Here is a 15,167-nt window from a genome sequence, read left to right on the forward strand (position 1 = left end):
CTGCACATAAAGTATGTCGAATTATTATGAAATACTTATATTATACCTGCTTTATAACCAACGACTTAATGATCTTAAAATACTTAATGGAAGACGATAAATACTTCCTTTTATGGCACACTTTTTTTAAACTGAGAATCGCCTCTCTTCCAGTGATATTTCCTTATCTAGGCATTTTAAAGACATTTTTGTAGAATTTTTTGTGGCGCTGTCGTTCACGCGATAAGATTAAGTTGAACTCTTTAAGATAAGGTTTATTTTTATAGAAACTTAATGAGAAATCATCACAGTTAATACCCAGTATTTATCCAGACTGTTTTAAAATGAGTAAGAATTTTTTATTTTACTTGTGTTTGCTTATTGTACAGAATTTAGAGAATTTTGTTTAAGTTCATTTACTTTCAAAGAGTTACTCACCGTCCATACAAATCTCTAATCTGAGTTAAGAACAGACACCGGTTGGGAGGAACACGTGTTTTCGTATGGCTTGAGAGTTTAGATCAGTGATGGACAATTTTTTTGCTTTTCGCGGCATACTTAAGTGCTTAGCATTGACTGAAACCGCACACGACATACGGTTTATGACATTTCCATAAACTTTAGGCGGCACACCAGCCAAACTTACTTACTTACTTACTTCGCTGGTCGTACAGATCAGTTGTGATCCATGAGCTCCCACAGGAGTCGCCTGAAGCTGGTTCTATCGTTGGCTTCCACTTGCCAATTTCCTATACCAAGTTCAACACTATCTCTATCGACAGCTTCCTTCAAAGAGTTCTTTGGGCGTCCACACCAGCCACACGGTACACCGAAACTGCACACAGAATGCGGTTCATGGTATTTCCAAAAAAATTCGTTGGTATACAGTTTGGACAACACTGTTCTAGAATATAACTAGAAATCCATACTATTGAATCGAATATTCTTGAAGTTATTGGGCTCTTCTGTATTACAAATAATGTCATCGGAGTTCAAGCATTCAAGTTATTGTATTTTTTGCTATTTTTACAATTCATAGATAATTAAAACACAAACCAGTCTTTACAAAATAATTAGTAAGTCCCCGAAGATTACAATTGTAGATATCGTGATAGATATATCCAGAAAAGGCTAGAAAGTTTTTCTGGGGATTCCGTCCTCAACCCTACACATACATCCATAAAATAGAATAAAGCCGCTGAGTTATAAGCCGCAAATATAAGAACTGATAAGAACTCTTTATTGTTAAGAACCTTTGTTTAGGGATATTACACTTGACTTTGAGTTTTGTGACCCACAAAATGGTCGTTAGATTATGAAGTTCAATTTTAGGGAGAAATTGGATTTCCATAATTGACAGCAGAACTCGACCTCAACTCCAATTCTAAATGAAGCCAACTGAAATTGAATCAACTTTTTCGTACAAAATATTAGTCAACTTCAAGCTAAGCTTGTTAGTAATTTGGAAATACTATGACAGTGATCATACAAATTTCATGATAAAGTTTTAAATGACACAACACGAAATGTTCATTTCCAGATCCAGAAGAAGAGGAAATCATCACGCTCACCCAGAACCTCATTGATATAATCAACAAGGGAGATTATGAAGGCTACACAAATATTTGCGATACAAATCTCACAGCATTTGAGCCAGAATCACTTGGTAACATTGTGATTGGCATGCCGTTTCACAAGTTTTATTTTGATAACGGTGATAAGACTTTATGTTTCCTTTCCATTATTATCAATTTCACCATTATTTGATTATTTTACTCTCTAACAATACAGCTATCGGTTACAAGTCGATAAATAATACATTGGTAAATCCTAAAGTTCATTTACTGGGAGATAATGCAGCATGCATTGCATATGTTCGGCTGACGCAATTTGTCGACAAGTAAATTACGCATTATGTATAAACTGGATGTAAATTATTGTTCAATATTCATGAATTTTTAATAGACAAGGACATTGTCATACTCATCAGAGTGAAGAGACGAGAGTGTGGCACAAGAAAAACGACGAATGGCGTTGTATTCATTTGCATCGCAGTTACACTGGAAATATGAGTTCGATGACACCCTACAATGGCAAGTAGTTCAATTTTCACGTGATCCTCGAGCCACCAAAGTTGAATCACATCAACACAATATACTCATTGTTTTGATTGTAAATTAATAAAGAATCGGATGACATAAATAGAAATTAAAGTGGATTCGCATGATTGAGTTAAGCAATAAATTCGAGTTCTGTATACAAAAATTATTTTTATTTGCTGTGCACTGATTCTTTTCATGAAAACTTTTCAGTTCGAAAGAAAATGAAAATTTCGTAGAGAAAATTAACTTCGAAGAAAATGAATTTCCTAGAAAATGATCGCAGACGGCCAGTGTGTGACAGATTTTCTTTTCTTTAAGAGGAACATTAAAAATAAAATAATCAGAAAGAGGTGAATGGGAAAATATGGGAAAATGAAAATTTTTGACAAGTTGAAAAGTTGACGATGATGCTAAAAGCGCATTTAGTTACTTTTGACTATCTTCTATTGAAGTGGCGAACAATATTTTGTTTTTCATGGCAGTCTTTGATGGCGAGTCTCGATCGAAACCGATCACGGCATACGGTTCGTGCAACTCCCAATCATTATTGGCGACATACTAGTGTGTCGCCGCGCACACAGGCTGTCCACTACTCCTCTATGATAAAGTTCTCAAATTATTCAGAGCTTGACATTCAAAATCTAGGTCACCAATTTCATGACACTCCAATTTGTTTCTTTTACACGTTTATATCATTTTTATTAGATTAGCACTAGCATGCCTCGTGCTGTAAAAAATTAACGTGTTGCCAAACTTGCAAGTTTAATCCTTTGTGTATATCCCGGATGATCTGCTTTATTCATACCCAAATTTCGTAAGAATTAGTTATTATAAATTCCCAAAATACCATTAATCTGTAAATTAATTTAAATAATTTAATTGATTAGTCACTTTTGTAACTCACTCAATTTTGGCATTTCATTCTTGTTGAAATTCATTTTATGCCTATCTATCATTTGATCACAGTAATATAATGCTTGTTTCCATTACAAATTCCAAAACAAGCGGATTAAGAATGAATAATTGTTCTGGGATCTCTGGAACTTTTTTGCTTGGGAATTTTGGATGATGAAGGTTTGGGTACTTCCTAGCCAAGCTAATATGAGAAAGATTGAAGAAATTCGGGATGTTTTATGACAAAAGAGGAATGTTTCCAACTGATTCCACTTGCGTAGATTTGTGAATTTGGAACTTTTGACTGTCGCAAGTTCGGCTTACGAATTCGAAATATTGTTGCTTTTAACTTTCACTTTGTTAGAAGCTCACATGGATTTTATGATTTTGCGTCAGAATTGAATGCGGTTCTTAAACATGTGGTCCATAAAATCCCAACTTCTTTGGCCATTGTATACAACTCGTTTCTCTGTCATCGCATAGAGTTCAAGAATATATCTTTACAACACAGTATTTGATAAGGTCCCGTTTTAATGTTAAGACGATAAATTGCCTCATGAATTTCCCAGATTTCCCAAGCTCTTTACCCATTAAGTCATAGTGGATGGTTCTTGAACCTATAAAATATTGCAATTTTATAATGTCTTAACCATGTTCCTGTTGAGGATAACAATTCCCGTACCTAAATGCATTCAAATTTATGCAATCAAAACAAATTCCTAATTATTGTTGATGTCCGCATGACTTTGAACTTTTTGTTATGACCGTATTTTCAAAACAATAATAAAAACTCACTCGTCAGCATCACTTATAAAACAGAACAATCTGTGAGTAAAAAAGAATCTCCAATGAATGAATTAACATGATTAATGTTCATTCATAGATAAGAATTGGAGTATTGAATAATTGTCATACTCAAATGACATACTGAATTACTGCATGACAGTACATAGACATATGAAGAACATGCTGAACTGTTTTTGCATGAAAAATGCTAAATCGCTGAATATGAGAGACATGAGAGACACACTCGTATTTAAATATTCAATTCGTTTGATATTCTGGTCATTCAAAAACAAACAGCTTAAGAAAGAGGATAAGAAAATTTTGAAAAATTATTAGAGATTGAAGGATAAAGTCATGGTTGTTAAAAATAGTAACATTAATCATCATCAGATGGGAAATTTGGTGAAAAAAGCAATCGTTCAAGCCAAGCTTGAAAAGAGATTAATATTGGGCTTATCACAAGTTGTAAAATATTTGATGGAAGGCTACTCAGACATTCCAACAATTTGTCTAATTGCACCACCAAAACAAGGAGATTTTGCCACACATATGCAGGAAGTGTTGCTACAAGCTTATTGTCTTGAAAATGGCATTTATACAGTTCATGTAGATTGTGCCGATAAAATAAGCCGGATACTCAGACTGCCAACAACTGAGTCTTGTGCCTTAATATTCGCAAATCCGGCAGGTGATTTTGACTGTGAAGGAAGCTTCTTGGATGAGGATTATCACTTGACAAAAATTGAGAAAATGATTGTGAATTATTGTGAGGAACATTGGGACGAAGATGACTATTCAACAATTCGATTGCCTGAAAAGTGAAGGAAAGTCATGTGAAAATCTCAAGTGTTTCAATTATGACCGAAAGAAGTCAGCTGCTGATAACGAAAGTCTTGTGAAATGTTCAAAAATAAAGGCTCGACGCGGTTGAGTCACGAGAATGGAAATAATATCAATCGATCGCAGGAATTCCAGTTAAAACCGATACTTATCATTATTGAGGATTTATTGTTGTGAGAAAAATAATTATAGATAAGGAATATTTATATATGATTCACAATATTGAGTATGCCTTAATAAAGAAGCTACTTTTAAATGAAGCATGTTGTGTTTTTGTTTTTGTATCAATTTTATTTAGGATGACTCAAATGAAGGGAATTATTGAGACATACGAGGGACAAAGTTGGATTCCATAGCAGGGAACTATGTTCTCTAGGTAGGCTTTTCAATACCTGTGTTGATTTGTATGAACTACCTGTATTCAATACCGGCATTACATAAATTTTGATACCACTACTTCGTTGTATTAACGGAAAAACGCAAAATTACCCTGAACGCACCAAGAAGGCACATTTTGACCTAGTTTTATGGCAAAATATGCAATTTGCTAAATTGGATCACTCTGGATTTAAATCACAAAGTAGGTAAGAATTGACAATTTGCTAAACGTGAGGACTCTGAAGCCAATATCAACATATCAAAGATATCAGGGATATAGGACCAAGATTCGGACCAGATAGTGTCGACGACATGACAGCAATTCACTTAGTGCCAGTGTACTTTAGAGTACTAAAGAAGGGGATTTTGCGGTTAACAAAATTGAGGTTCTTAGGTGTATTCCTGAATGTGATGCTATTATTATGCAAACCCCATTCTAATACATCCACAAAAACCATGATTTTGTAATACAATAATACATAAAAATAATAGCTTTATTTCAGAAAATCTGAAGTGGACTTAAAGTTATCTAAAGACATCTGTTGATTTTTGAAAGCAACTATGATATGCATGATAAAATCTGAAGTACCATTGCTCTCAAGTAAATAGAAATTACCACTTGGTAACAGTAGTAACAGCACATTTTGTGGGCATGTAAACCTTACAGTAAATTTTCACTCAAATATACTCAATCGATTATGAATCATAAACTTTTTAGCACAAATCACTGTCAATATTGATATTTTGCAGTGTGCCTCCTGTAAAATCTATTCCTGAATTCCCCAATAAACAATATAAACATTACAATAAATGCCCCAAGCAATCATTGAAAGTGAAAAAAATCCCCTAAAAATTCCCAAGTCATTACTCCGAATTATATCCACATCGACACGATTATTTAACAAGTTCAATAGAACATTTAATATTGAGCATGTGCTCCACGGATATAAAAAGAAACTCTTTTGCCAAATAGGCATGAATCATCCACATTTCACGCTAACGAAAAAACGGTTTTTTTGCTCTCTCTCAACGTATATACCTGCTCGCGGGAGAGAGGCATAACGATCAAAGTGTACTATGAGCTGTAAAATTTCACGTGAATCATGAAATGATTGGCGACTGACATTTATATTATATTATCATTATGAAGGCGACAAAAACTAGAGCTATTATGGGAATTATTGTAAACTTGATTTACCTGTGTATGCATGCTTGTAGCCAAGTATGTAGTTTTTATGCATTTATATCGACCTGCTGCCAATGATAATTCCAATAAAATAAAAAAATGTTGGAACTAATTTACATGCACGCATTGATGAAAAAAATCATGTGAATATTGTGCGCCAATTCTGTTGCCAAGGCCGTCACATGATTACGATAACTTGATAATTATTGCGACACGCATTGGATGGGAAATTGTATGTCATTTTTTTGAAAATTTCTAATTTGTCTGACTGCTTCCTATACAAATAATTCAATAATAATCTTATCATTCAGCCTTTTGGTGATCCCCATACTAATGCATTGTGTAATGTATTGGAATTTGAGAAATTTCTAAAGCTTTTAAATACTGAATGAATTTATTTTAGTGAGAGATATGGAACCAAAAATGAGAGAAAAAGTGAAAATCAAGAGAGAACTACAGTGAATGTTATAAATAGCAGTGCTAGATTGAGAGAGTGCTCATTCATAAACTAGTTATCGTAAAGTGAGGAAGACATAAATAATACTGTGCGAGTAAAGGAATTTCATAATAATCGATAATAATCATTAAGTAGAATTGACAAGTCATCAAGCTGGCTATTAAAAATCAAAGTTATTCTAAAATTCTAAAAAGCAATCAATTAAGTACAGAGGAAAATATGGTAAAAGAATACACAAAATCATTGTCAAATACATCAACTACTTCCGTGGATTCTGGAATATTTGATGTTGATTTAACACAATCGGACGACAACGCAACAGATATGACAAAAGATATGAGTATCGGTGAGGCAGTGAAGAAGATATTAACAGATGCTAAATCAGATAATCGTTTAATTTTTGGTGTTAAAGATGCAATAAAGCATTTTAATGAGACGGAAAATCCAGAGCATTCACTATTCTTCTTCATGGCGCCAAGTAAGGACCATACAACTCACATGAGTACAATATTATTAAAGGCATTTTGCTTTGAAAATGATATTTATACTGTTCAATTAGACAGTGCTGAGAAATTAAGCAGGATAATTAATTCTGATGGAGCAAGCTGTGCGTTAGTGCAAAGATCGGATGTCATTAATGACGTCTATAATAAATTTGAGACAATTTTAATTGATCACTGTGAAGATTTCTGGGATGAAGTTGTTCAGCCAATTATTCGATTGCCTGAAAAGTGAAAGTAGCTGGAACTGGATATTATTGGATGAGAATAATTAGAAAAAACAAAACACTTGAAGTTAAAGTGTGAATTGAATTGTTTTATTTATGGACATACGTTACTGTGTAACTATTTAATTGTCCAGACTACTTCTTGTACAGAATGATGAATCCATCAACAGATTATTGAGGACCACATCACAACATTGATTGAAGCGAACAATCATGATTGAAATATTGGAAAATTATGTTTAATTATCTAAGTACATTAGCTTTAGACACACTAAAGAGATAAGATAAAGGCCATTTATGATAATATCTAATTAAGTACTAATTTGTTTCCAATTATGATGAAATAAAGTGTTCAAAATGTAAAACAGTTGTTTTAAAAAATTTTAAAAAATTTTCAGAAACTTTAACGTATTTCAGATATTTGAATTTTCAACGTTTTTCAAAAATTTAAATTTAAATTTTGAAAATGTCAAAAATTATTTCAGGTCACGTGATTGGTAAAAATTCCCAAAAAGAAAATTTACAAAAGACCAAATAATTATATTGAGGACATAGAAACATATATTAGAGATGGCTAAACGACCAGCAGGAAGTCTATTACCCAATCAATCGGGTACATCTAAAAAACAAAAGAATTTCGGTAAGATTTATGAGTTTTTGTGTGTTTTAGTGAGTTTCAATAAATTTAATTAATTTCCAGATCCTTACCAACTGATAGAATCATTGGAGAAATTATCATTATCAGTTAGTCTTACACATATTGCGTCTATATCGCTGTCATCAAACAGCAGTTCAAGATTTTCAGAAGTTAGGAATGAACGCGACAACAATTTAATTAAATGGCATCAAATTCCCAGAGTAAAGGATAATTATCTACTGGATCTAAACATGGCAATAGAAAATTTAAAAATAACATTATTGAAACTTCATTGCTGCAATACAGACGACGTGGACATAAGTCAGCTGTTTTCTACCATACTTAAAATACTTTTAAGATTAGAGTTTCGAGTACATTGTGGACGATACACAAATATTGAGTATTTTGTAAAAAGAGAGTTTCCTTACAAGCAAGCAGAGATGTTTTCCGAACAATATCATATAAATTTGGATATGAAGAAGTCAAATAGCTACATTACTTCTAGAGAAACTATGTTGCTGAATGATGATCCTATATGCTACGATGAGAAGTACATCCAAGCTAGACAAATCATAGAATGCATTTCTCAAATTGCAAGTGCTTCGAAACAATTTTCCGAAATGATGCTAACTGAGAAACTCGATGTGGATCTTTCACAGACTATGGCTAGTATCAACGACAAAAAGACAATGATCGATTTAGTATCCGTGATTGCTAAATCAATAATTAAAGATAATCGATACATTGCAAAGAATTTTGGCTTGGTCGTTGCTCTTACGCATCTGTTACAAAGCTTAACATCTCATTATAATGAATACAGTGACATTGACGACATAGATAACGGTTTAGAGACTATGTTCCTGTTGGTATTACAATTGGCAACATTCGATGTTGAAATTATGTTGAGCTTATCAGAATCATTTGTTAACATCACTCACAAAAATCCAAATCGAATGACGCTTTTTAAAAGCATGTGTGTCAGCTATCCACATACAAACTTGGAATATTCCTGTAATTTTAAATTAATGCGGATGGATCTGTGTCCAGGATGTAAATTTCAAATATTTTTCCTGCTATTAAATCACGTTTTTCGATTTTATGAGGCGGAAAAAATTACTGGTGAACGACTGGATGCACTTTTTAAAATTACACAAAACATGAATTACTTGGTCTTCATATTACTGGCTAATGACGTTGACATAAAATTTTTGGTGCCATACAAAGGCTACTCAAGGAGAGTGGACGATGCTTGTAACTGCTATCGATTTCTGCTTTATTGTACACTCATATTAAATGACATCCTATTTAAGAACCAGAATTCTAATCCCAATAGTAAGTCTAGTTTTTGGGTTTTCGCGTTTAGTCATGCTTTTTGAGAATGTTTCTGAGATAATGCTCAACAAATTAAAAGTTGTGCAACAGACAGTTCTCAAAAACGTGACCTTACTCATCATATTACTTAATCTAATCTTATCTTCTTCTCCTTAAATGGCATTAATTTCAGATTATGATAAAATGTGTTCAATAAGAAAAGACAGTATAATCATTTTAAATTGCTTATTGAATTATTCGTATGACAGTCCTGATTTTTGGAAAATCAATCCTATTTTGCTTATGATGAATGAAATTTATGCGACCATAAACTTCGTAAATCTTGATTGTTTCAATGACTCTAGAACGCGCCTTCTTCAAGACAAAGCGAAGATTTTTGAACTTTATATTTTGAATAATCCTCAAAAGCCTGCCGGTATGTATTTATTTTATTTAGGCATTATCTCAATTAATTAATTATTATATTATAGCTCCCATGAATCCATTTAAATTATTTCTGAAGAAATTTGACCCCGAGAATGCTAAATATTCTGTAGTGGTTCCTGATGATGATGACGATATGAACAATAATCGAAGATCCTCTAAAGCATTGAAATATCCAACAGTTAAAATGAGTAAAGAAGATTTACTCAAGGAACTAGATGATGATTTCAAAGCTGATGAATGGTAACAGACAGCTTTAATGGGTTTTTTACGTTACTTCATTTCTAACTTCTTATTTTTTTTGCAGTATCACTTTCTCAGTTGAACATTTTAAGAAGGATATAAAATAAAAACATGCAAAATCATCATGTTATTGATTTCTTAACAATTTATTGAGACATTCTATTTTTAGGTCTTTTTATTTTTAATCCGCATGCAGATTATTTCAAACTCGCCAGCGACTGATGACTTGTTGAAATACGAAATGAGAAAAAAGTCCGAAGACAAATACGTCAATAGTGTGACGCAAACATTAGCCAAACGCGAGATTATATTTATTTTGAGACACACATAATCACATTCGGACTCAAATCAATTCAATTCTCTCCTCTCTCATGTGGATTTTGAGGTAAGCACATGCATACTTTGTTGTTGTTATATTTTTGGTTAAACGTAAACAGAACAACGGTCCGGTATTAATGCGAACATTAAAAATTTTGTTGTATCATGATTACGGACCAAAAATGGCAAGAACAAGTTTTTCGGCGCATTTTGCTGAAAATAAATTTCTCTGAAAAAAGTTCATTTTAATCTGCTAATTCCCGACGCAAATTCCTTTCTCAACTTTTGTGATAAGTCGCAGTTAAAGATTTCTGAGGAAACAAAGAGTTTGATAAGAGATTAAGGAACAACAAAGAAGTTCATTAGAAATTTTCATCATTTATTACTGTAGAATTTTATTAATTACAATATGATATTTTATTTTATTTAACAAAGGCACTTTTTCTCTAACTAGCTGTATATAGTTTAATGCCTTACATTTTTTTATACATTTTGCTTTGTATTCAATGTATAAGCAGCTTCAATGATTCTCAGTGACATCTCAAGTTCACTGAATTCTTTCATTTTTATAAAAATCTTGATCCATAAATTTTTATCAATAAGCAGGCTCATTTTTCTGGTAATCTGATGATTGGTTGGACTCGTGCTGACCAGTTGTCTTCACAATAGTCAATCACGTCATTTTCTAATTCAGAAAATTCATCAAGATCAATTTCATCTTCGGGATGTTCAATTCTCATTGTAGATGATCGTTGGATGAGTGCACATGAGTGATAAGTATTAGTGCCCAAAATTGTATTGAATTTTTCAATGCTGTCAATTTGAATGACGTAAATATCATTTTCAAGACAAAATGCTCTTGTCATTACTTCTTGCATATGTGATAACTTATCATCAGAATTGGTTGGAACTAGTACAAAAAACAATGAATGTTCTGGGTTTTCCGTCTCGTTCAAATATTTGATTGTATCTTTCCATCCGCAAATTAAGCGATTCTCATTTTGTGCTTCACTCAAAATTTCTTTGACTTTTTCACCAATATGCACTTCTTGTCTCAAGTCATATTCATTGTCACTTGTATAATCCACATCGAAAATTCCCGATTCCACGGATGTTGTGGATGTATTTGATAACGATTTGAAGTATTCCTTAACCATTTTTGATTTTATCTTATTTTTATTTGTATAGTAACTGTTTATTATTGTTTTTTTCACGCAATTTCACGTGCTTCCTTTTTAAGTAATCGGCAATTCTTTTTATCTTGCACTTGTCAGGAACAATATATTGTTTTGTTTTGATTTTTTCTTTTAATTAACTTTAATTCTTTTCTTTTTGAGTTCTTTCTACGTTCACTTTGTGTTTTTGAATGAAAAAATGAGCAATATTTCAGTCATATTTATAGCAATCCGCTCTCAAATGATGAAATTCTCCGACAAAACCAAAACAGAGAGCGATAACATTGGAATAACGTTGTGAAACACAGAATATACAATGTTAATTTGTAGGAAAAAAACCCCAAAGGCCGAGGAATTCCGTTGAATTTTTTTCTTGCTGTTCTCTCGCTAGCATTTTGTATGGAAAGCCCAAAGTCCGTCCAGATTTAAAGAGCGTGACACACTTGATTAAGTGCTTGATTTAATGATTGAGCGCAGTAGACACAGTCCTCTGTGTTTACTTTCTTTACGATGATTTGGCGTTTTTCGGAAGATCGGACTTTGATCGCTCATCTTTTAACTTGTAAATCTAATGACATTAACCCGATGATGTGAATGTACAATGTTCATACGGTTCAGAATGACTCTTTAGATAATACTAGCAGTGATTAATTGTTAAATCGTAAAAAAGGCATGCTCATCGTTAAGGACGCAACGTGCCGACTAATTTTTTAGGCTTCTTCCTTCACTCATCACCTCATACACATTTCATTCAGTCCACGCGATTGATTATCTCAGTAATTTGCACCGTAGTTGAGATTATCAATTGAAGTTGTTTTGACAACAGACATAATTAAATTTGGTCGTTAATCTAAATTTGTGACGAGTCTTGTGATGCTCTGTTATTGTTTACTTGATTTTTGGGGTGTGTCTGTCGTAAATTGTATTTATTTGTTTTGTACACGTTATGCGATTAAATGATAATTGATAAGCATCTTTGGTATTATCACCTCCAAAGAGGAACGTGGAGAAAAATAAGAGTTTTATCTTCAGCACATGCTTGTTGTTGACATCTGATTCCTTGAGTTGATTAACTTGTTATTTACTTCCTTTTAGCCGCAATTTTACTTTAAAATGAGAGCTTTTAATCCAATAATAAAATATGAAATTTGATAAACATTCGATAAAAAAAATTCGTTAAATTTAACGAAACTAATTCAAAATATTAATGACCGTTACAATTTCCTTAGTACAAAATCTAACAATTTTGTCGAAGGTCGCAAAAACCTTTAAAAGTTCTTTAGCTCTTGAACTTCTTTCCTCACCGTCCTCGTAACTTTTCCTTCAATTCCTCGAAGTGTCTCTGTACTCGAGAAAAAATAACAGCATTTTACATTTTTATAGTGAAATTTTCACAATATTTTTGTACTTCTGAAAAACTGAAACATGGCATATACACATTATTTCATCCTCAAACAGAACGAGTCACTGTGGTTTCCTCTTAATGTCTGTTGCTCTATATTACTTAATGTTTCTCTTCTGAAAATTGAGTCATCTGTTTGAAGTCTGTTTTTTGGCATCAATTCAAATAAGTACAAGAAAATTTTCATGAATCTTCAGCTTCACTATAACATTCGGTTCCTCAATTCGTAATAATATTCTGTCTTCGTTATAAATCTGTAAATATATACACTGTGCATTATAGATAATCTGCTAATTCAACAGAAAATTGAAATTTTGTAGGAATCCCCATGAAAAACAAATATAGAATATCAATCAACATTTACTGCGTATTTTTATTGATTCTCTCTCAATTGTTCATTCATTCATTGTTTTGATATTGTGTAAGTCTATCAGTCGATAATGTTATCGACCGTACCGTACGCGCTCGCAAATAGATAAATAAAACCTTTATTTTGTTTCGGTGATTTTTGTGCCACGGCCCACAACTTCCGCGAATGATTATCATATATGTCAATCACGGTGTTTGATGTCAATTTGCAATGAACTAATTAGGCATAAATCGCAATTAAATAATATTGACGGACATGACTTTATTAATTTATTAGTGGAATATTCATGGCGCATTTACGGTAGCATTATCAGTAATTAGTTGGAAATTAGTGATAAAAGTGTTAATTTTTGTGATAGACAGGTGATTTTTTTGGGGGTTGAAAATTTATCACAAGGTTGGATATTTGATAAATTTTATCTATTTTGACTTTAGTCGGGGATGTGTAAAGATGTCAAGGACGTATCCTTCTTCAAAGTCTGAAGTTTGAAATTCAGTATCGAGCCGTTTGCTTATTACGTCTTAGGGGGTGTGTTTGAGATTACCCATTAATTACAATGAGAGGGTTTGGGATGGGAAGCGGTTAGTTACCCAAAAAGTCGTTCCCTCGTGTTACGTAATAAGAGCCTATGCATAGAAATTGAAAGCATTCAGAATTTGAAATCCCAAGTTGAGCAGCGATGAGTTGCCGATTCCTAAATGTTATGGGAATTAGAGGTGACCTCCTTGTGCAAGATCTTCAGGTAAATCCTCAAAATTTGGGAAAAATGCATTTACCTGAAAATTCCATTATTTTTGAAAAATGACTTTCAAAAAGAAGTTCTGGATATCTCCATGAATAATTTCTATCCAAAATACCCAATTAATTTCAAATGCAAATGATTAGCAATCACTGACATGTGGATAACAAAATAATAACACACACTTAACACTTTTTTCGTAAGAATGAGGTAAAAATAATAACATTAAGTGAAATACGATCAAGTGTCAATGCCTCAATGTTATTATTATTTTCCAATCGTGTAACTTTTTGATGAAGAAATTCAAGAAGTACTTTTTATGCAAAATGCAATGATCAAATAACAAAAACATTGAACCTATTTGTGTTTTTGTTAAGAAGTTATGTACCCTACATATTATCTGTCACATGTAAAGTGAATGATAAAAAGTGCTGAGCTGGAAATGAAGTTGAAGCCTCAAAGAAATGAAAAGAAAAAGTAAAAAGTCAATTCTGTTCACGTGGAGAAAATGAAGTGTGGATTGGTGTGGAAATATTTTACAAAATTAATGAAATAAGTAGCGATCATCGACATCCGATAAGATGAAATGTACTACAATCAATGTATTAATGAAGGAGTAAATATTTGCTGACGGGGATTTCCAAATAACTGATAAGAATGTTCTCTTTCGCAGATGAAACAATCCAACTTCAAAATAATCAAATTTCTAGTGATTTTCAGTATTATCGCGGGTATAAACATGCCCAAAATTATTACGAACAACCGCAACTACTGATAGGAAGATCTGTTTGCGCTCAGTATTCTGACGAAAAATAAATAATAAATATGAGACGTAGATGCAGCATATGAGTAAAACTCTCGGAGCTGATAATATAAATGAATTTAATTGTTTAGATGAAAACAGTATCAACCGCATGATGAAATTGGTGCTAAGAGATGTAAATAAGAACTGCTCTTGACTAGATAATATTGACAACAATTATGAAGTAGAACAGCTGATTGTGGTGTAAATTTTTGTGGAATTTTGAAGTGTGTCGCATTAAATAATCTGGTTAAATCCAGTTAATAATGTAAGTATGTAAATTTGTGATAAAATTAGGTTGTTTTGGGCATTAAGATTATACAATCTAGAGCAGTGGTGCACAACCCTTCATTCTTCGTAGCACATCTTGGTGGTAA

The 15,167-nt window shown here is 32.6% G+C and overlaps 5 protein-coding genes across 6 annotated transcripts; 4 read left to right on the forward strand and 1 right to left on the reverse strand.

Annotated features, from left to right (window-relative positions):
* The first annotated feature begins 230 nt into the window (after nucleotides 1-230).
* On the forward strand, nucleotides 231-2,252 carry LOC139100826 (calcium/calmodulin-dependent protein kinase type II alpha chain-like). 2 transcript variants are annotated; one of them, XM_070653574.1, is made up of 4 exons: nucleotides 231-327; nucleotides 1,520-1,693; nucleotides 1,771-1,879; nucleotides 1,945-2,252. In XM_070653574.1, the coding sequence occupies exons 1-4, from the start codon at nucleotides 324-326 to the stop codon at nucleotides 2,078-2,080; spliced, it is 423 nt and encodes a 140-aa protein (XP_070509675.1). In that variant the 5' UTR covers nucleotides 231-323; the 3' UTR covers nucleotides 2,081-2,252. The 2 variants fall into 2 exon arrangements, 1 of the variants encoding a protein (XP_070509675.1); XR_011545475.1 differs by lacking the exon at nucleotides 231-327 and adding an exon at nucleotides 1,414-1,432.
* Nucleotides 2,253-4,115: 1,863 nt separating this feature from the next.
* On the forward strand, nucleotides 4,116-4,583 carry LOC139100644 (uncharacterized). The gene has a single exon (XM_070653327.1). The coding sequence runs from the start codon at nucleotides 4,116-4,118 to the stop codon at nucleotides 4,581-4,583; it is 468 nt and encodes a 155-aa protein (XP_070509428.1).
* Nucleotides 4,584-6,677: 2,094 nt separating this feature from the next.
* On the forward strand, nucleotides 6,678-7,714 carry LOC139100774 (uncharacterized). The gene is made up of 2 exons (XM_070653505.1): nucleotides 6,678-7,100; nucleotides 7,182-7,714. The coding sequence occupies exons 1-2, from the start codon at nucleotides 6,842-6,844 to the stop codon at nucleotides 7,355-7,357; spliced, it is 435 nt and encodes a 144-aa protein (XP_070509606.1). The 5' UTR covers nucleotides 6,678-6,841; the 3' UTR covers nucleotides 7,358-7,714.
* A 172-nt stretch (nucleotides 7,715-7,886) lies between these two features.
* On the forward strand, nucleotides 7,887-10,091 carry LOC139100645 (uncharacterized). The gene is made up of 5 exons (XM_070653329.1): nucleotides 7,887-7,989; nucleotides 8,050-9,318; nucleotides 9,491-9,733; nucleotides 9,789-9,984; nucleotides 10,049-10,091. Exons 1-5 carry the CDS (start codon nucleotides 7,920-7,922, stop codon nucleotides 10,089-10,091), a joined length of 1,821 nt encoding a protein of 606 aa, XP_070509430.1. The 5' UTR covers nucleotides 7,887-7,919.
* An 819-nt stretch (nucleotides 10,092-10,910) lies between these two features.
* On the reverse strand, nucleotides 10,911-11,459 carry LOC139100646 (uncharacterized). The gene has a single exon (XM_070653330.1). It carries the CDS (start codon nucleotides 11,457-11,459, stop codon nucleotides 10,911-10,913), a length of 549 nt encoding a protein of 182 aa, XP_070509431.1.
* Nucleotides 11,460-15,167: the final 3,708 nt, after the last annotated feature.

The sequence above is a fragment of the Chironomus tepperi genome, unplaced genomic scaffold (assembly GCF_022539635.2).
Source record: "Chironomus tepperi strain 1889 unplaced genomic scaffold, CSIRO-AGI_Ctep_v1 contig_68, whole genome shotgun sequence".
Classification (NCBI taxonomy): Eukaryota; Metazoa; Arthropoda; class Insecta; order Diptera; family Chironomidae; genus Chironomus; species Chironomus tepperi.

Excerpts from the sequence above, each read along its gene's own strand:
- LOC139100646 (XM_070653330.1), bottom strand. The coding sequence starts at position 11,459 with ATGGTTAAGGAATACTTCAAATCGTTATCAAATACATCCACAACATCC.
- LOC139100645 (XM_070653329.1), top strand. The coding sequence starts at position 7,920 with ATGGCTAAACGACCAGCAGGAAGTCTATTACCCAATCAATCGGGTACA. Across the intron at positions 7,990-8,049 it reads TAAAAAACAAAAGAATTTCG|ATCCTTACCAACTGATAGAA; the intron begins GTAAGATTTATG and ends ATTAATTTCCAG. Across the intron at positions 9,319-9,490 it reads CCAGAATTCTAATCCCAATA|ATTATGATAAAATGTGTTCA; the intron begins GTAAGTCTAGTT and ends CATTAATTTCAG.
- LOC139100774 (XM_070653505.1), top strand. The coding sequence starts at position 6,842 with ATGGTAAAAGAATACACAAAATCATTGTCAAATACATCAACTACTTCC. Across the intron at positions 7,101-7,181 it reads ATTCTTCTTCATGGCGCCAA|ACAGTGCTGAGAAATTAAGC; the intron begins GTAAGGACCATA and ends CTGTTCAATTAG.
- LOC139100826 (XM_070653574.1), top strand. Across the intron at positions 1,694-1,770 it reads CAAGTTTTATTTTGATAACG|CTATCGGTTACAAGTCGATA; the intron begins GTGATAAGACTT and ends CTAACAATACAG. Across the intron at positions 1,880-1,944 it reads CTGACGCAATTTGTCGACAA|ACAAGGACATTGTCATACTC; the intron begins GTAAATTACGCA and ends AATTTTTAATAG.
- LOC139100644 (XM_070653327.1), top strand. The coding sequence starts at position 4,116 with ATGGTTGTTAAAAATAGTAACATTAATCATCATCAGATGGGAAATTTG.